Source organism: Notamacropus eugenii, chromosome 3 (assembly GCF_028372415.1).
Source record: "Notamacropus eugenii isolate mMacEug1 chromosome 3, mMacEug1.pri_v2, whole genome shotgun sequence".
Lineage (NCBI taxonomy): Eukaryota > Metazoa > Chordata > Mammalia > Diprotodontia > Macropodidae > Notamacropus > Notamacropus eugenii.
The window spans coordinates 33,969,791-33,989,231 of record NC_092874.1 but is presented as its reverse complement, the minus strand read 5'-3'; the positions used below and the strand labels follow the sequence as shown (position 1 = coordinate 33,989,231).

General features: G+C 41.2%; 1 protein-coding gene across 3 annotated transcripts; it reads right to left on the bottom strand.

Annotated features, from left to right (window-relative positions):
• Window positions 1-806: 806 nt before the first annotated feature.
• Window positions 807-17,901, bottom strand: SGO1 (shugoshin 1). 3 transcript variants are annotated; one of them, XM_072651218.1, is made up of 9 exons: window positions 17,769-17,901; window positions 13,301-13,449; window positions 13,020-13,213; window positions 11,440-11,544; window positions 8,999-9,078; window positions 7,523-7,593; window positions 5,882-6,736; window positions 1,664-1,853; window positions 807-1,496 (listed from the first exon to the last, which is right to left on the bottom strand). In XM_072651218.1, the coding sequence occupies exons 2-9, from the start codon at window positions 13,440-13,442 to the stop codon at window positions 1,349-1,351; spliced, it is 1,785 nt and encodes a 594-aa protein (XP_072507319.1). In that variant the 5' UTR covers window positions 13,443-13,449; window positions 17,769-17,901; the 3' UTR covers window positions 807-1,348. The 3 variants fall into 3 exon arrangements, with proteins under 3 accessions (XP_072507319.1, XP_072507320.1, XP_072507321.1); XM_072651219.1 differs by lacking the exon at window positions 17,769-17,901 and adding an exon at window positions 17,527-17,619; XM_072651220.1 differs by lacking the exon at window positions 807-1,496 and adding an exon at window positions 3,711-3,958 and having other exon boundaries at window positions 1,671-1,853.
• Between the last annotated feature and the right edge of the window lie 1,540 nt (window positions 17,902-19,441).

The window sequence follows — 19,441 nt, the reverse complement described above, 5'->3', positions numbered from 1 at the left end:
GGAAATCTTCACATGCTTGGGGTAGCCACCCTCCTAATTCACTGAAGGGTTTGAGACTACTTGCTTACCCTCAACCTTGTTTAGCCCATCTTGAAAGTTTACCAGGGTGTCCTTGCTGTACATGCTACAATTTCTTGGGAGCCACATGTGAGAGTTGGGTGAAAGGGCTTCGTAGCTGTCACGCTAGAGAAACTAGTCTTCCTTGAACACACCCTACACCCCACTGATAGAGGGAACACCTACATTAATGAAATCCCAGTTTTGTGAAGGATATGCCATCTCTGGATACCTATTCACAAAAACTTCACTGCCTTATATAACAAGACAACTTAGGAATGATGATCTCACAAATATTTTTAAACTCAATTTTTTCTTGCTTTTAACAAAGCAGAAGATAGGCAAAAACAGGCATTGCTATCTATTTTTATCACACTGGAAGGGTTCAATACGCAACCTCGTGCCTTCATTTTACAGATTGCCTTTTAAGAATCTACTGAGATACCGAATGGGAAAATGTGAATGCTCATTCAATCTTCTGTTAAATTAACAATATTTTCTTATTTGCATTGATAAAAATTGACTTAAGGTAAAATTTGGTGCCTCCGGTGGAATCTGCTCCTAGTGAGAATGGAGAAAGCTGCCTAGGCCAGTCCTACATCAAACAACGCAAAGCAAAGGGACATTCCTTTGAGTGTTTCCAGGTATGCAGTCATTTGATCTTTCAAACTCCAAGACAACTGCTCCAATCACGTAATTCTACACTCTGCTCAATAAAGAAGAAAATGAGAAGACAATTATTACAGTGCTAGCTTATAAAACTTTTATTATTTATGGTACATGGTAAGTAACAGATTTCTTAAAAGTTTAAGCAGATATATACAAGGCTACAAAAAGTCAAACATTAAATCATACGAAGTGACCAGAAATTTTATTATCAGCAGGTAATGAAACTGAATAATTAAAGAGTTTGGAATGATTCTTTACCTGTCTTTTAATACATTTCAGTTATGATTCCCCATATATGAGGAAAACAAAGATGTATGAAGTTACTAATTTAAAGATTTTTAATTTGTCTAATTAACCACCACTATTTTCTCTACAATTACTACAGGAAATATAATTTTCATTAAAACTAGGGGTTTTAGGTAATACAATACATTTTAAGCTTTTGAAGAGGGTAAGACCAATTATCTACAGTAAGAAAAAAATCAACGTCCAATGTTTGAAGATAGGTTGTTAAAGCACCGTGGTGCTTTAGGCAGCAGAACTTTTCATGTTAAGAGTTCTGTCTACTCTGAGTCGAATAACACCATCATTTCTTTTCAATCAAGGCAGTTTAAGATGAATTTCAACGACATCCAACAAAAACTTCATTGTATTTGGACAACGATGAGCGCTTTCTAGAAGATCTGCGCTGTCTGGAATCCTTTTTGTGTTTGAAAATTGGAGAATTCAAAAAACACACATCTGTGAATGGGTCTCCTCTTCTCAGTTTTCTATGAGAATAAAATAAGATGTTAGAAGTAATCCTAAGATTCATGTATAACCTTTGTAGTTTAAATTAGAATCACAGTTGAATTAAATCACAATGTGACTCCCAGTCCTTCTGTCCCAACACCCACAACCCCCTGCCTCACCTCCCAAAAAGACCATTACAACATACGTGGCAAGTTTAGGTTCCTTATAATTCACACTGAGGGTACACCTGCGCTTATGCAGGGGCAATGCAGAACTTTCATCACTCTTGCTAAATGGAATGGAATGTTTTCTGCTTTTTGCACCAGAAGTTTGATGGATATTGGTGACATCCTTCAAGCTGAGATGAAATGACTGCTGAGTTTCAGAAGGTGAACCTATGGAAAGAACATTCATGGAAGAGTGATCTAGAAAAAGTAAAAAACCTAAAATCGCTTATGAAACCTGAGTTTAGACAGGTCAGAATGTTTACCTGATGTAACTCTGGTTCTGTTCTCACAAATACGATTAAGACATGAACTCAGAGAATACAACTTTGAACAGGATAAGTATGTAAAGAGTAAAAAGGGTCTAAGGAATGAGAGAAATCCTACCTAGCTGGGGTGCAGGGTAATCAAGGCTTCAAGAGTCAGGTGGTAGCTGAGTGCAGAAACATGGGGAAAACATCAACAAGCAGACAAAAGGGTCATGTCACTTATTCAAGACTTGGGGAACAGGGCAAAGGCAGGAAAAGAGGACATATTTGGGGTGAAGGTCAGTTTGGCTAGAGCACTGAGTAGATGAAAAGCACTTGATTAGGCTTGAAATGTAGGCTGGACTCAGACTCTGTAAGGTCTTGAATTCCAGGAAAAAGAGTCTGATCTGTTCAGTGGACAGTAAAGGTGGGGGGCATCTAGCTAAGGTTTTTAAGCAGTAGTGTGATCTGATCATATTTGTGCTCTAGAAAGACCAATAAAGAGGAATCAGTTGTGGGGAGGAGAGGAAAGGGAGGCCAGTCTGTTAGAAGGTTATCATGATGGTCCATTCAAGAAGCAAAAATAAAGATCTGAACTAAGGAGGCAGCAGCGGGAGGGGCTGGATTTGATACATTAGGAAAATAGAATCAACAAGACTTAGCAACTGATCTAATATGGGGCTGGGGTAGGGAAAGGGATGGAGAGACACACACAGATGGAGAGACAGAAACAAGTAAGGGCTAGATATAGAAATTTCTGAGTCATGTGAATACAGGTAATAGCTGAAGACATGGGAATGGATAAGATCAGCAAAGAAGAAAGTATAGCAAGAGGAAAAATGACCAAGGACAGAGCCTCTGGTGATGCTAGGAGTTAAAAAAAAGAAGCCACAATGAAACAACAACAGGGAGTTGGAGAAATGATTAGAAGAGTAAGAAAGGGAGGAAAATCTGGTCTTAGAGAATCAAAGAGGATAGTGCTGACTAGAGATGTCAGTCTCAATGCGTGAGGCACAGATTAAAATGTCATTGGGAAATGATGAGCAAAACAAAGCACAACATGTAAATGTGGCCTGCAGGGAGAGTCTGACCCAAGTGAGATAGATTATAATTGTAAATGCTATAAAGGTCAATGAGGAGGAAGACTGAGAAGAAGCCACTGGACTTAGTAATGGGGCCACTTAGTGGCCTTTTTGAGGGTAATTTTTAGTAGAACTGTCTGAGCACATGGCAAATTTTAATGGGCTTTAGAGGCAAACAGGTGATGTGGTAATGAAAGTAAGCGGAGATTGCTTCTTTTAAGACTGGCAGGAAAAGAGAAGAAAAGATGAGGAAATGGTAGGACTGGAAAAAAAAAATTAGAAGTGTTTTTAAGCTAGAGAAGAAGGAGCCAAAGGAAAGAGACTGAAGAGAGGACATGAATGACAGCACCCAAACAAGCACTGAGGACTAGCTGGAAAGGAGAGTGATGAAAAGCCTAGGAGAGTGAGGTTGGCATTGGTTAGGAGAGCCATCAGCCAGAAGGCAAGGAGGAAAGATGGGGTGAAGGGAAGTTTGCTCCATTAAACCAGAGCAAAAGTCAAAATCAACCTCAAATGAGCAGAAAGGATTAAAGGAAGATCAACATTACTGTGCAATCCCAACAGATCCAACACTGAAATCAGCTCAACCTGAAAATGAGGAGTCATTTTTCCTAAAATGATCTTTTCGAGAATTGAGAGGCAAGATAAGTGAAGAGATGGTAAGCCAAGAATAAACTGCACTCAAGACTTCATGTTACCACATCCTGAAGCCTTGAAAAAGAAAGGTCCCCAGTGACATGGACAGATGCAGAATGGGAAACAATATCACAACGTGATGATGACAGGTATAAATAACAACGAGAGAATACGATGTGATGTCCTGTGGTGACAGACACTGGCACAGGCAGGGGGAAGCTGCAGAGTAACCACAGTGTAGTCTGGATTTCAACCCTGGTCATGTTATCTTGTGACCTTGGACAATTCATCAGGACCTCAGTTGTATCATCTGTAAAAATAAGTGGGTTAAGTTGGATGAACTCTCGGGTTTTCACTGTCAGTGACCTCAGAGAACTTCTGGAGTCTGACCCAGGCAATACCTGCCTAAAGAAAAGCAAGGTCTATTCCACCACTACAGACTTGTAGGTATGCCTTCCATTCCTGCCCCAGTTCCAGAAGGTACTATGAATGGAATGATTTGTGAACACCGAGAAAGACTCAGAATTATTGGTAAGGAAGAGCCTCAAGATCAGGTCATGTCAGACTCACCTCGCTTAGAAGTCTGGTGCAGCAAGCACTCCCACTTCTAGTCTGCCACATGACTCAATGTCAAGACACTCAATGAATGTTTGTGGGCAAGATGACCAGATATGGATTAGTTATAGTACAATTAGGGAGGTCAGGAGCCATGCCAGGATGGACACATAATTGGATTAAAAGAGCAAAGTCAAGTAGAGAGGAGGTCTTGGGAATGTCCTAGGGACTTATCCCTGGCTCTGTTCTACTTAATGATTTGGATCTAGGTGTAGATGGCATGCTTATCATACAAGCAGATGAAACAAATCCAGGAAGGACACCTAAATCCATTGGATGGTAGAGTTAATATTCAAGAGAGATTTTGACATACTCGAAGTGGTAAAATGAAATACAGGAGGGAATAAATGATAGTTATGTAATAAAAAAACAAACAAACTCCACAAGCACAGGACTAGAGAGATGGTTAGACAGCTGTCCATGTGAAAAAGGTGTGAAGGAATTAGAATTAGGGTTATAGAGGCTTCAGGGTACTTGAAAGTTCCACAGAAGTCAATAGAAGCCTGATGTGTCTGTAGGAGGCATCTTGTGCCCAGAAAGATGGTGGCCACTTGTCTGTCATACTCTCTCCTCATTTGGCCAAACATGGACTATTATGGCCTTCTTTGTGTTCTCAGCCTGGCCTCATGGTAGGTGCCTAATAAACTTTTACTAAATTCTGAATGCTCTGCTTAGAAATGGACATTAACAGACTGGAAAAGGCATAGAGAACACTGAGAATGGAGATGGAGGAAATGACTACATTATATTACCTGGCTGAAGCAACCAAAGCTGGGTGAGCATGAGAGACCATGAGTAATCCCAGGTTTTGCCAGGGGCAGACCTAGGACTAAGGGGTGGCCATTACAAAAAGAACATCTGAATAGGACATTCTCTAGTTGGGATGGTCTGCCAAGACGCTTTGTTCCATACTTCCTGTCATCTGCCTCTTTGAGCAAAGACTGGACTAATCACCTGCCAAGGGACACTGCATGGTAGAGGGGCAGCCATAATTCAAGCAGAGGACTCTAATGAGCTCCTTTTTACTTCCAAGACTCAGATTTTGGGGTCAGGAACAAACCTAGGGACCTCCTACAAGATGACTTTACATTTTTAACAAAATAGGAACGGACATAATTTTCTGAAAATGTGATCAGGAGCAGAGTTGGGGGGTTAAGGCAAGAGAAGTTGTTAATGAAGCAGTATGGAGAATGTAAGAGTAGACGGTTGATTCATAAAGATTATCAAGTCATCCGACGTGATGAAGCATAAATGTGTATACATATCAATTCGATAAGCCGAATTGTGTTTGCAATCCATTATTTATAAGCTTTATAATTTTGTACAATATATGTACATCCCTTGATTTGGTCCAACTGTATCTCCACCAAACTTTTTTTTTTTGTGGTCTTCACAAATAGGCTGTCTGTAATATGCCTGGAATCGTGTTTAAAGACCAGCCTGGAGTGGGCCAAAGAAAGACAGGAATTGTTTCCCTACATTATCAGCCTGAACAACCCCCCAGACACAGATGGTGATTCTGTAACCTCCCCCAGAGAAACATATGTTGAGTGTATCAGCACCAAGCTATCATTTATCATCAACATCAAAACTGCAGACAAACAAGTGGTTCACTTACCGATGCAGTGGCTGCTGTCCGCTCTCACAGAGCTCTCAGGGGTAGTTTCAGTCATACACTTGTTCTGCTCTAAAAGTATCCTTTTGGATCGGGGCCTCACTTGGACTGGACTTAGAAGAGAGTCCCGACTTTGCATGTATTTTGACTTTTGTTTGAAAGGTACATAGAGTTCACCAGAATCCTGTTCTGAAATACTTGATTCAGAGCTGTTCATCTCAGACCGAATGCTGATTTCTTCTCGCTCACGTTCATCATTCACTTTCTTGCGCCGGAAAGGAGTGCTGTGAACACGTTCTTTACAATTAAAATCATAGGCATCAATGGATTCAAGAGACTCATTTAATTTTTCCTTGGAGGGAGTTTTATTACCCTCTCTTCGGCTCTTCCTACCTTTGGATGCACGTGTAGATTTCCTTGTCCCACTGGATTTTCCTTTGTGTTCTCTTTTTCCTCTTTGTGAATATTTATTTTTCATTTCAGTTGGTTTCACTTCAGGTTCCACCACCACACATTCTGTTTCAGTAAGAGCATCTGGCTCAGTCAGTTCTGGAGAGAAATTAATTTGATTCTTGTTCCACTGACAGAAATTTTGGTCTAGATTTTCAGCGACAAGACTGTTTGTTGGGTTTTCCTCAAATACAAGACTGTCTGGTTTGCAAAATTCCTCTGTCAAATTACCAATTTCTAAATGATCTAAGATTTCAATGTGACACACATCAGAATGCGTTTTCTGTATACTGTAGTTCCGAATAGATACACTTCTTGGTAAGACAGCATCAGGGAGTTTCTCCTCTTTGTTTGGAGAAGTTTCCACATTAATCCCCAGTGTATCTTGACAAACAGGAGAGCTTTCTCCTAAAAATTTAATACATAAATTAATTTAAAAGGTTCTCCTTCCTCCCCACTCCCCTTCCTAAGGGGTTGTTCCTTTGACATGACAGGACCAGAAAGTTGTTTTCTACACTTACAATAGGTTGTAAAAGTGTCTATTTTAGGAATAATCTTGGAAACTTGACATTATCATTAGGTTTCTCAGTTACATGAATGTGACTTGTGAGAAGATTTTGTTTGGCCCCTGGAAAAAACTCTCCAAAGATCTATTTATATTCATCTGACTTATAGAAAAGAATCTAGTTGAACTAGTTAATAAATCAACCAACAAAAAAATTAAGCAACATTTACCTGCATAACATTATAAAAACAGCTACAGGAAAACACAAAAGGTAATGATGTGACCTTCTTGGGAACATACAATTTTACTGAAAAGGCACGGGAAAAAATGATGGTATGCTACCCAGAATTTTTGTTTAAATATCAAATAAGTAGAATAGGCATTAAATTCTACAGAAATTCAAAGGAGAGAGAGAGAGAGAGGTCACTGAGGACAACAGAACCTGGATAAAATCTGTGCAGATGGCAGGGAGTAAGGATGACAGTTGAGGCAAAAAGAATTATATGAGTAAAGATGAAGAGTGGATGAGGCAGGTATGGATTTGCCTTAAGGAATACAAAGTTAAGAATGGAAACATGGACTGGGTCCAAACTGTGAATGGCCCTGAATGCTAAGCTGAGGAGTTTAGACTTTATTCTAAAAGTAATGGGAAGCCACTGATGCGATGTGAGCACAGTGGGTGCAATTACCTTCTATTTGAAATGATCTGCCTTTTCCTGGAAGGTCAGCATCCAGAACAGGTACACACCTTGGAAGTTGCCTACGAATAACAACTGCAATTTATTCATTAATCCTACCACAATAATTTCAACATTTTCCTAATTTCTGTAGGATTTTTTTTTAGGTAACACCTCCCAACCCAATGAAAGCTCTCTAGCCAGAGATTATCTACAAACTTTTTTTTTTTTTAACAGTAATCACCCTGAGGCTAATTTCTCATTACTAGCACATTCAATTCTTCAAACTTTTGTGTATGGGATGGGGTGGTGTGTGTCTGAAGGGTGTGTCTGAATGTGTGTGTGTGTGTGTGTGTGTATCAATTAATAGGACCCATTCTGAACTGCTTTGCTTGAAGTACTCTGTCCTTACTTGGTGAGAGGCAGTAATGCAAGATGCGGGCTGAAAGGAATTCAGCTTTAATCTCAACTTCATTACTTCCTCTCTTGAACTCAGGTCAGTCAGCTCTCAGCCTCAGTTTCCCAGTATGCACTGTGAAGGGGATTAGGCTGGGTGACTAAAGATCCCTTTGCAGCTGGAAGAATCCAGACAGAATGGTCCCTGATCTGGCAAAGGACATAGATCCATTTCTTTTTTAAACCAGGAGAAGGATGAAAGTGTCCTGGAGTAGGAGACAGAGGACCTGAGCTCAAAATCCTCCTGACTACTTGTGTGATCTCTTGGGGTCTTATTTTCCTCATCTTTAAAATGATGTGGTTGGACTGTATGACCTCTGAGGTCCCTTTTGGCATTCAGTTTATGTTTTAATTTACTCCTATTTAACTTAAAACTTTTCTCAGTAACCTCTTTGTTAAGTGGTTCAAAGATAAAATTTGTACATGACCAAATGACGAAATTCTGAATTAGTACAGTCTGAATTATATTGTATATTCAGCATACCAAAAGAGAACACATTTCATTTCAAAATGAATGTAAGATTTAAATTTCTTTGATCCACAAATGTGATTTTCTTCATCATATCCAACCACTAATATGTAATTACAAATTAGTTGAAATTTTAACACACTATTTTTACCCATGAAAACCAGTATTTAAATATGGATTCTGATGACCCACAAGGGTAGTTTTACATTAATCAAATGATAACCATCTCAGAAATATAACCCTAACTCAACTCCACTAGTTATGCCATAAGAAAAAATCATCATTAGAATAATCATTTCAATACAGTTCTCAGTCTGTTAAGTTTTTAAAGAGCAATCCTAGAAAGCCTTCTTATACTGATCCAACAACGAAGACCATTAAAAAAGTGTAAGAAAGCCAAAATATTTTTTCCTTGGCTCAGTGATTTCAACAAATCTCATTTTATAACATTCAGACCCCAGATAAATATAGCAAACTACATAGCAGAACTTTTTGTCAGCAGAAGAGAATTCTTTTTCTGAGAGGTGCACTTACTAACAATTTTGAAAAACTTTTATACTAACGGTAAATAATTTACTGCCGAGTCACTGGAGATATCTTCATTGTAGCATTTCTCTGTTTCTGAGGTACACGTTCTCTGGTTCTGTTAATATGTATGAAAAACATTCATTAACATGGAAATATTCATATGGAAACATTACTAGTTACTGTAGCAGTTCAACTATGCAAGAGAAAGCAACTAAGGGTGACCCACTGATGTGGGCTTCCTCTTTAGCTGCAAAAACCCTACTCAAGTTCTGGAGGTCCAAATACTTTGTCTCCAAAATAGGAGTGGAAGGGAATAACAATTTTTCTTGTATTTATACATTTTTTCTTCAAAGAGACATTATTTTAGAAAGCTATCAGATCAAAATGACATTTATAGGGACACTGAAGATGATAAACTCATGCTGGATAACACCGCAGACTTAAGTAGTCTCTATTTTCCAAAGGTTTAAAGTCACGTTTTTCTGAAAAGTTCAACTATCCTTGTAGTTACTATCTGAAAGGTTTATTCATAGCCCCTATTGCTGATAGTAAATAGATTAAATGAAAAAGGAGTGCTTGCTATACTTCATGAATAATTCTAAAATTACACTGAAACTTTGGCTAAAAAGAAAAATGTAACCACATGGATCCAAAAGGGCCTTTAGACACTCTGAACAGCACAGCGAAGTCTGTATTATTATCTGCCTAGTCAGAAATTAGCAGACAGTAATGTTCCTTTAAGATGTTTTAATCTTTCTACAGATGTTACAGTTAGAAGTATACCAGTGGCTGTACAGAAGAAGAGTAAGAAAACTACTTTCAATGAGCAATTTTTCCCCTTAAAAATTCCAACATGGTTTATCCAACACATGACAGTATTTTCACTGTTGATTTATTTCTAGTCATTCATGAAAGACTATCAAAAAGCTGGACCATAGAGCAAGGAACTTTTATTACTTTCTGTAAATGTCTCAATTTGTTAATAATAAGCCTTTCTAAATCCAACTCTTACTCAACGTCCTTGGCTGCTTCTCACTAAAACTTCAGAAAGACTAGGAAATGATTCAAGTATTTTTTCCTCCCTGAGCAACTGGCAAGAAATAATGAGAAGACAGAAAAGCAACTTAACACCCAAAGAGGGAACATCTCTACACATAAAGTAGAAGAGAACAAATGAATACTACGTGAAACCATGAATTTCTATTATGTACAGCTTATTTTTTAAAAGTATATAATAAATTCAACGTGTTGTTTTTGAAATTGTCCTGTTTGTATGTTTGCTTCTGAATTTCTTTCTGTTCCCTTTTTCACTGAGTCCCTAATTCTTTCTTTTCCTTCTTTTTTTTGGGCAACACTATTACTTGCTTCCCTCGCTCCCAAACCCCACCCCATAAGAAAGCTGTATTTAAAACAAATAGGCACGGTCAACCAGAACAAATCCATACATTTGCTATGTCTCATTCAATCTCAACTATTTTTAAGACATGCTGTGTAGAGAAGAATTTCAATGCCCTCCCCTAACGTGGGAGGAGGAGAGAGGTCAATCATTTGGACAAAGACATGGATTTTGGAATCATCTGTAGAGATGATGACTGGGAACTGATGGGAACTGGCCATGGGCCTGAGTGTGGAGCGAAGAGTAAAGAAGGCCTACGGTAGAAGCATGAGGGTCTCTCATGCTTAGGGACCAGGCCCGAGAACCAGGACAAAGTGGTGGCACAAGAAGCCAAAGGAGGAGAGGCTCTGTATCAAGGGGTGGTCAACAGTGTCAATGACAGCAGAGAGGCAAAGGAGGATAGGCATTCACTTCAAAAAGATCATTGAACTTCAGGTTCAAAGGCCATTGATAACCTTACAGTTTCAGTACAACAGTGGCATTAAGCACTAAATTAATGATGAGAACTAGTAGTGGAAAATTCTTTCTAGAAATCTGGTAGGAGAAGGGAAGACTGACATAGGATGGTAAATTCAGGGGATATTTTAAAAATGGGGAAACTTGGCATGTCAAGGGGCAACAGAGAAGAAGCCATTAAAAAGGGAGAGAATGAAGATATGTGAGAGGGAAGAAATCATCAATTAGGCAACGTCCAGGGTTCCTGGAGGAAATGGAATTAAAGCCAGAAGGGTTAGACCTGTTAAGAAGGGACCCCTTTGGAAAATGACTCAAAGGAGAGGATAAGCAAAGATGTATATTTGAGAGATGGAGAAAGGGAAAAGAGGAACTCAGCAAAGTAGGAAGCAAGGTCATCTGTTGAGAGAGGAAGAGGAGATGGGAGAGGCAAAGAGGGGCTTGACAAGGGATGAGAAGGTTGAGTAGTTGTTGCAGTATTTCCTTTTCTGAATACTTTTATTAATACACAACAAAAAAAGCACCAGCACCTCGCAAACAATATTATGTACCATGCAGGTGCTCAATAAATAGTAATTGAAATAAATGTCTTAAAAGAAAAAAAGAAAGACAATTGAGTGAACTTACAAGAGATGTAGAACACAAAGCTTGAGCTGGACTGAGAAGGTCAGCTGTCTCTAGCAATTTCTGAGTGACCTTATGAATAATATCTCTCAAAGTTGATAGATTAGCCTGGTGGAAGAAAAGAGAAAATGTTTACATTATGTTATAATGAATTCCTAATATTATCAATTACCAAAACTATTTTGCAAGATGGGTAGGGACAGAAGTGAAGACACTAGGCACTGAGAGTAAAATCAAATTTCTACACATGAGCCTGGTCCTTATAGAGCTTAATTAATGTAGGGAGTGGGAGAGAAGGGTGGGGAACAACCAAAGAAGAACTAAACCCAAGTAACTCTAATACACAATATGAAATGCACCAGAGAAGCAGAAACTAAGAAGTGCTAATAATAAGGGAACTGCAAAATGGGAGGTTGTTAAAGATCAAGAAGGTATTTGAACAGGACTATAAAGCAAGTGGAGGGATTCCATGAGTAAAGATAAGGAGGACATTTCAGATATAGGAAATGACACAATAAAGAGACACAGACGCAGGAAAGCTCATTTTGAGAACAGAGTAGCCCACTTTAATTGGAATGGAAAGTATGAAAAGGAACAATGAGATTAGGCTAGATGGTTGAGTGGCCCCAAACTGCGGATTACATGATACCAGGTCTGCAGAAATAAATTTAGATTTAAATAACCAAACTCAATAATGAACTTGATTCCCCTAAAATAGCAATAATCAAAATGCTGAAAAAATATTGGCTGTTAATATCAAAAGACCATTAGAGGGTCAAACCTTTTCCCAAATCAATCTACTAAAACTCTGAGTACTGATTCCGGTCACGTTCACATAATCATATGAAACAGAATCAGACAAAGGAGTTCAGTCAGGATGGTTAAAAAGATTGTTTTGGTAACTTGAACTATAAGATCAATACTTATAAACTGCTGCTGCAAAATGAATAGAAAGGTGATTGAGTCTTTTGACCTAGTGTAATTTACCTGCTGTCTTTAGAACCAGCTTAAATTAATAATTACTCTCTCAGCTTAGTGACTTATCTCTGTCACTCAGTTCAATTTGCTAAATGATCATCAATGCAAAAAGTCAAATGTTCAAATTGCTATTTGCTCTTAAAACAAACAGATACCAGATGCTTCCCGTGTAAGTAAGTGCAAGGCACTGGAGACAATAAGACAAAAATTAAAATCAATCCCTGCCCTCAGGAAGTTTATATTTTATTGGAGGAACGCAAAAGGTACAAACAAGTACAAGAAAAAGGGAGAAGAGTGAGAACACAAATAATGAGATGTGATCAAGGGAGGCTTCCTGGAGTAGATGGCTCATGGAGTTAGGCCTTGAAAGAAGACCAATTAGAAAAGCATAAGCAAGTCTATACTCAAACCTTTGTGTACAGGGCATGGTTAAAGCTGAAATTGTACTAGAGGTTTAAATTGACTAGTATAATCAATAGGAAAAAGCTATTTACTATTAAATTTTAAAACTAAAATCGAGCTAGATTAGTAATAGGTTAAAATAATTAATTCAAGGGTCTTAAAATTTTCTTCTGGAAAAACAACTTTTTTTGTAATGAAAATACCTGAGTAGAATCTTCTTGCTGTGAAGTCAACTGTCTTCTTAATACAAACAGCTGAAGGTTCAGGTACTGGCACTGTTTCTGCAAATTTAGGATGGTGTCTTGGGCATCTCTCACTCTGGATCTTTCATTTTCTAAAGCTAAAGCTAGAGCTCTGTTGTTCTCCTGGTAACTTTTCAACTGTGTAGATGGGTTGGCTGAAAGAAATGTTCAATAGCTTATTAATTATTAAATGTAAATTTAGTGAACGATGTTAAAAGGAAATAAACGTAAAAACTGCTTACGGAGTATCTTGCACTTTGCAGCCAGGATGGGTTTGGGTTTGCCAATCTGTGCCAATCGTTTGTTTCTTTTCTCTTTCATCCGTTCCTTTATATTTTCCAGACTATCCTGAAAGGATTTCTTAAGGCATTTTTCCTTAAACATCTTCTACCTAGAGTTTTCACAAGGGGAAAAACTATTTAACTGAATCATTTCCAGCAATAATCCATTTGTTATGAAATAAACTATGTAACTGAAATATTAGAACCTAGGCTGTGTCTGGAGACTTGGCAGTTAACTGTATATGATTATCCAATCAATGTATACAGTTTAGACAAAGTCTGATTTTGTAGCTCTCCCAATTTCATTTGCCATTTCTAACGTCATCCTGGTCAGGTAACCTATGGAATAGGTTTAAATAAATAATGAAGGCATTTCTAAAAGATGGATTTTCCACCTAAAGATTCTTAAACACTTTCCTTGTCTGATAACATTTTTAAGCTTTTCTGTGGATGTTCTCTATCATTAACATGGCTACATTCTACACTCCTCATCTTCCTTTCCCTGGAACTCCAGCTCCTTCTGAGGCCCCATACTCCTGATTGAGCAGTTCACCACACCACGTTTCTGCTATGTCACTGCTAGGCCGCCATTTAATTCCACCTCCCTTCCTGACCCCGCACTACTATGAGGAGCCACCAAATCTAGGCACCCCGAGACTTGCCTTGCTGTGTATGTGTGTGTCTCCTGTTCTCAATGTCTACCTCTTACTCTAGTAACAGTAAATACTACTATGGCATGTAAAAGCATGCCAGTCACTTTGCATGACTCCATTCAACATCCCTGTTATTTCACAAATCAAGAGGAGCCGTTCATTCTCTTGCCTGGTGTCTTCCCCTGTACAAATGTCAGCTCCCTGAAGGCAGGGACTCTACTTCACTTATCCCTAGTGCAGAGCAGTGCCTAGCACATAATAAGTTCTTCATAAATGTTCATTCATTCACATTATATTTCTACCTACCTGTTAGTCCCTAGAGTGCTAAATCTGAAGTCTGCTAGGACTCAATGGTTACATTTTCTCCAAGTACAGTAAGTACCCTTGAGGCCAGTGACACCAAAATATGAAAAACATGGTTACACAGAAATAATCAAGGTTACATTTTTGGTCAATTATTCCAGCTTGATTTTTTAGGTTTCTGGCATCAGGACAGGGCCATTTATGTGCGAATCTGGGTAAACAAAAATCTACTGTACAAGGGATATTAAACATTTTCAAGCCCCAAAGTATTATATGTGTTAGTGAGTATTAATAATAGAGGTACAAAACTGATATGGGGTTTTAGAGGAAGAGATCATATCTGGTTTGAGGGAATAAGGAAAAACTTCATGGAGAAGGTAGCTCTTGAGCCGGTCCTTAAGAGATAGGTTGGATTTTAACAAATGAGGATATTGGGGAAGGCACATCACACAATGATCACAGCATAAGCTAAGACCTAAAGCACAGGTGTCAAACTCAAACAGAACTGGATACCAGCAGGGCATACTGACTGACAACTACAAATTAACATGGTTTGTGTTATACTGTATTTCTATTTATTTTATTAAACATTTTCCAATTACATTTTAATCTAGTTAGGGCTGCACTCAGCTTAGCATCTCTGACCTAAAGGAAGGTAGGTATGGGGAACAGTGAGTAGTTCTGTTTAGATGGCCTGCTAAATAAAATAAACTCTTGGATCTAGCATTCAAGTCACTTTATGATCTGACTCCAATATTACCTTCCAGTCAAACAACTTAAATCTGCCCTCTCTCCTTGCTTTTAAATTTCTGGAGTGTATCTTAGCTTAGCACAGTATCTGGCATTTAGTAACATGCCTCAGTGTCCTCAACTGTGAATGAAGGAGTTGGCCTGATGGTCTCTAAGGTCTGGGGGCCATATCATTGATACAGTCTTAACTGTAAAGCTAAGAACATGGGACTTTCATTCCATGGTCCATGGAGAACCATCAACTGAAAAGATTCTGGAGAGGGGAATGACTTCTGCTAAGCAGGAGCAGGTTCTAGAACCTCTATTCCTTTCTATGATGCTACAGACTTCTTCTTCACCATGTCCCATAACAAACTGTTTTTTGCCTCAATGTTGTGAATACAATTCTTCCCTTACAATTCCCTTCTCAGAATCTTAATCCATTTTCTTCAGTCCTTTTGGCTTCTCCTACAACTACACTAACAACTACACTTCACGAAGAAGTATCTCTAGATCTCAGTTATTTTACTTTTTTGTCAGATTAGATCCTATAATATATAATAAACAGTAATATTTTAAGCTATATTGGAAGATTTATAGTAGAACACCTACATCTATCTTTAAGGAATGCTTCTAACCAAGAGAAAAGAAAGTAAACTAGTATGGGGGGGGCACAAACAAGATAACTGGCTTAAAAATATAAAAATGAAGTTACAAATGGAAAATTTACTGTTAGATTACTCCTCAGGGACTGAACCTGTGATTTATTTGGTATCAGTGCAGGTCAACCTCTACAGTTATAGAGTTGCTGCCTAGATACACTAGTAAGCTGTGACTTGCCCAGTCTACAATATTTTATATAGGCTTTATGTGCTTGGGCAACAGGCCTTGTACCTGAGAAGCACTTATTTTATTTGGACTCTTACACAAAAGTCACACTCAGATGCCTTACAGAAGCATGTATCGGTAATCTTGGACCTGCAAAAGCTATGCCAGCAGGGTACTAGCTCTGGCAGTGTGAATAGAGGCTGGACTCTTGGACAGACCAACTTAGCTAAGTGGGGAGGCTAATCACCAGCAGCCTAACCAATACATGATAAATTATTTGGCCACGGTTACTTATAAAGACTAAAAATGGAGGGTCTATTCTAAATAGGTGATTATCCAAAAGATGGCCAAGATTTACTGAGTGCATTATAGGGAGAATTACTTTTGAATATGTATTGAATTAGATGGCTCCTGAGGTTCGTTCCAGTTCTTAAATATTATGAATATGCAAATGGGGTCACAGATCAAAGATCAAATACCTATCTGTAAACATGCTTACAAAAAGTTTTATTAATGTCATCAAAACAGTAATTACCAACGAAAACTATTTCACAATAAATGGGGAAACTATCATGCCTTACTTTGCATTTTTCAGTTTCAAATTGTTTACACAGGTTCAAGTTTACACATTTCAGCCCGATCAGGCTTCAGGCAAGTGATGGCAGAAGGGATGCGTCTGAATAAGTCAGGCTGAATCCCATTTTAGGCGGCTCTGCACTATTCCAGGGACTGATGTGATGAGAACAAAGGCAAGGGGCTTTGCAAACCTTGGAGCCCTATCCAAGCACTGTCCACTGTTATTCCATTCTAGAGTCTATACAAATAATACTCTATGACAGTAAGATACTCTTCTTTGGGGAAAAATGAATCAAAACGTGAAAGAGTCCTCTCTGTTGCAGCAGCTGTCCAGGAATTTCGTATGATAATCTATATACTTTGTCAGCTCTACAAAATCTTTAGGAAAATGATCTATACAGTTAAAAAGGGTATACTCTTCAGAGACATATGAAAAAGCAACAAGCCTTTTTAAAAGAAAATTCTAGGAGACCAAACCTTTACTGTCACAAAAGTTGTTTAAAGCAGAGGTTCTTAATCAGGGGTCAGCACTTAGATTTCAGGTTGTGAATTCAAATATTTTTACTAACCTCTAACTGAAATTTAGCATTTCCTTTAATTATTAAAACAAACAAAGACATCATTCTGAGAAGATGAACATTAACACAGAAAAGATGAACATTCCTGTTCCAATGCCCTCAGCTACAGACGAGCCGTCTAAGCAAGGCTTAGAAGGAACGCAGGCTCTCGCTGCTTACTAGCTGCTGACTCTACATTGTTTTAAAATGTTAAATTTAAGACGGCCAAGTGCTGCCTTAAAAGCTGTCTTCCAACAAAGCCTCCCCCAGGCCAAGGCCGGCAGGGCTGGAGGGTCCGGGTGCTGCCCTGCCTGCCGGGGCAGATGCCTTCTGCGGGGCCGCCCACCAGGATCCCCAGTGCCCTCGGGGTCCTCTCTCCCACGCTCCCGCCGAGACCTCAGCCCCTTCTCTCCGCTCACACAACCGACGCCCTCGCTCGGACCCTCAGCCCCCAGAACCCTCTCCCTAAGGACCCGTCTGATCCATCACTCGCCGGGGTGGGCGCCCTCGGATCTCCCTACGGCGGCGCGTTCACACCCACCCTCAGGGACGGCACTCGCACAGCAGGGAGTCCCCGGAGGCGCTGCAAGGTCCACAAGGCGCCTCCTCCTCCGATCCCACAAAGCCTGTCCAGCTGAGCCACTCTACGCACGAGCAAACAGGCAAACAGGCCAGGAGCCTGGGCCAGGGCCAAGCGGCTGCGTCCACCTCCCCTTCCCCGCCGCAGGCCCGGCGTCCGCCCCCTTCGGGAAGGAAGGGTCAGTTTCCTGGAGAAGAACCTACCCAGAGGCGGAGGGGAGGACTAGAGGGGCAAAGGCTCGCACACGGGAGACGAGAGACCGTCTCGCGGATCCGTCCGGCGCCAAGGGCCGACGGACAATAGGCAATTCCGGGCTTTCTGGGTCCTCGGGGGGGGCCTGCGTGCGGCCTCTGCCGGGGCGGACCGCCTCAGCATCCGGGCCCCGAGGCCTCCCCTCGCGGCCCGGCTCGGTCCGTCCTCCCGTCTCCCGCCGGGCTGGCCTCCAGCAGCGGCGCGCTTCGATCTACGAGCCCCGGCGACCCCTGCCAGCCGCGCCGGCCCCGCCTCCGGCTGCGGCCGGATCCGTTGGTTCCGTTTGCTCGGCAGCTTCCGGAGCCTCGTTCGAAATTCTCCGCTGCGCCGTCCCATTGGCGGACGGCTTCGCATCACGTGGGGCGCCGCCGTCGCAGGTGAGACCGGAGATGAGGGCGTGCGTGGTGACGTAACCCCGCCCCGCCCCTTTGTTATACCACGTGACTCTTACTACGGCCTCATTCCTCCAGGATCCACCCTCCCTACTCGTCCCCTGCCCACTGCTCTTTTTGCATCCGGGTATCTCGTTTTCTCCTGAGAGGAAGGAAACGACTGGCTCCGCCCCCGACGCTCTGCCGCGCCGGGGGGCGGGGAGTGGGGGGAGGTTTGAAGCTCTTTGGGCGGGGTTACTTTCGGTCGTCCCGCATCGCCCTCTGGTGGCCAAGGAGGGGCACGACGCTCCCATCCTTTCTGGCTCCCGCTCCCGGGACATCCCGGTAACCATTCAAACAAAAGCCAGCCTGGGTGAAGCAGACTGACTAAAATCAGCCCCAACCTGAAACGAGGCAACCCACCTGTGTGCACCTTCCTCCAGCGGCTTCACCTTCTGAGCCTCAGTTTCTCTTTCTGTCAAATGTCAAATAAAGTTTGCTTGCCCGCCTCTTCTCAGTCTTAAAATCTGCTGTTTTTCGCCTAAATCTGCAGACGTTTGAGCTGTCCCGGGAGCAGCGGGCAAAGAGCCCCGGGTCCGGGGGCACAGACCAGTTAGAGACCTTAGCAGGGGTGGGGAAGGAGCTGGGGATGCTGGAATGGGGAAAGGTCAAGGTGGGGGTGGCCAAGATCTCGGAGGGCACCCCTCCGATCCAGCCCCGCATTCTTGGTGGCATGCCTCCATCCGATTCAGCACAGCGGTCAGGGGCCCGCAGGTCTGCCAGCCTGGCAGCTGGTCCTTGAAGGTGGCAAAGTCCGCCGCAGCCCTGGGAGGTGGGCAGGTGGATGCTTCAGTGCTTCAGAGGTCTGCTGGCTGGGTAGCTGCGCAAGTCGCCTGACTTCTGTCTGCCTCAGTTTCCTCCACTGTAAAACAGAGATAATAACAGCGAGCAGGTCCCAGGGTTGTCGTGAGAATCAAATAATATTTGTAAAGCCCTTTGCGAACCTTAACTGCTAGCTGTTATTGTGACTGTCGGTCCAATACTGGAAAACCCTGAGCCTGAAAGAGATGGAGTGACTTCCAAAGGGTTCACACGGCTAGTGTCTGAAGCAGGATTCAAATTCAGGTCTTCCTGATTTCACTTCTTGGAGATGACGTGCTCAGCTCTTGGGGTGCAAAGGCAAAATGGAAACAAATCTTTACCTGGACGAGGTTCCAGGAAAAAACAATACTGGTACAAGCGAATAAATGAGG

Coding starts and splice junctions, on each gene's coding strand:
- SGO1 (XM_072651218.1), bottom strand. CDS start 13,442: ATGTTTAAGGAAAAATGCCTTAAGAAATCCTTTCAGGATAGTCTGGAA. Junction 9,079..11,439: donor CTTTGTGTTCTACATCTCTT/GTAAGTTCACTC, acceptor ACATATTAACAG/AACCAGAGAACGTGTACCTC. Junction 1,497..1,663: donor AAGGAACCTAAACTTGCCAC/GTATGTTGTAAT, acceptor TTATTCTCATAG/AAAACTGAGAAGAGGAGACC.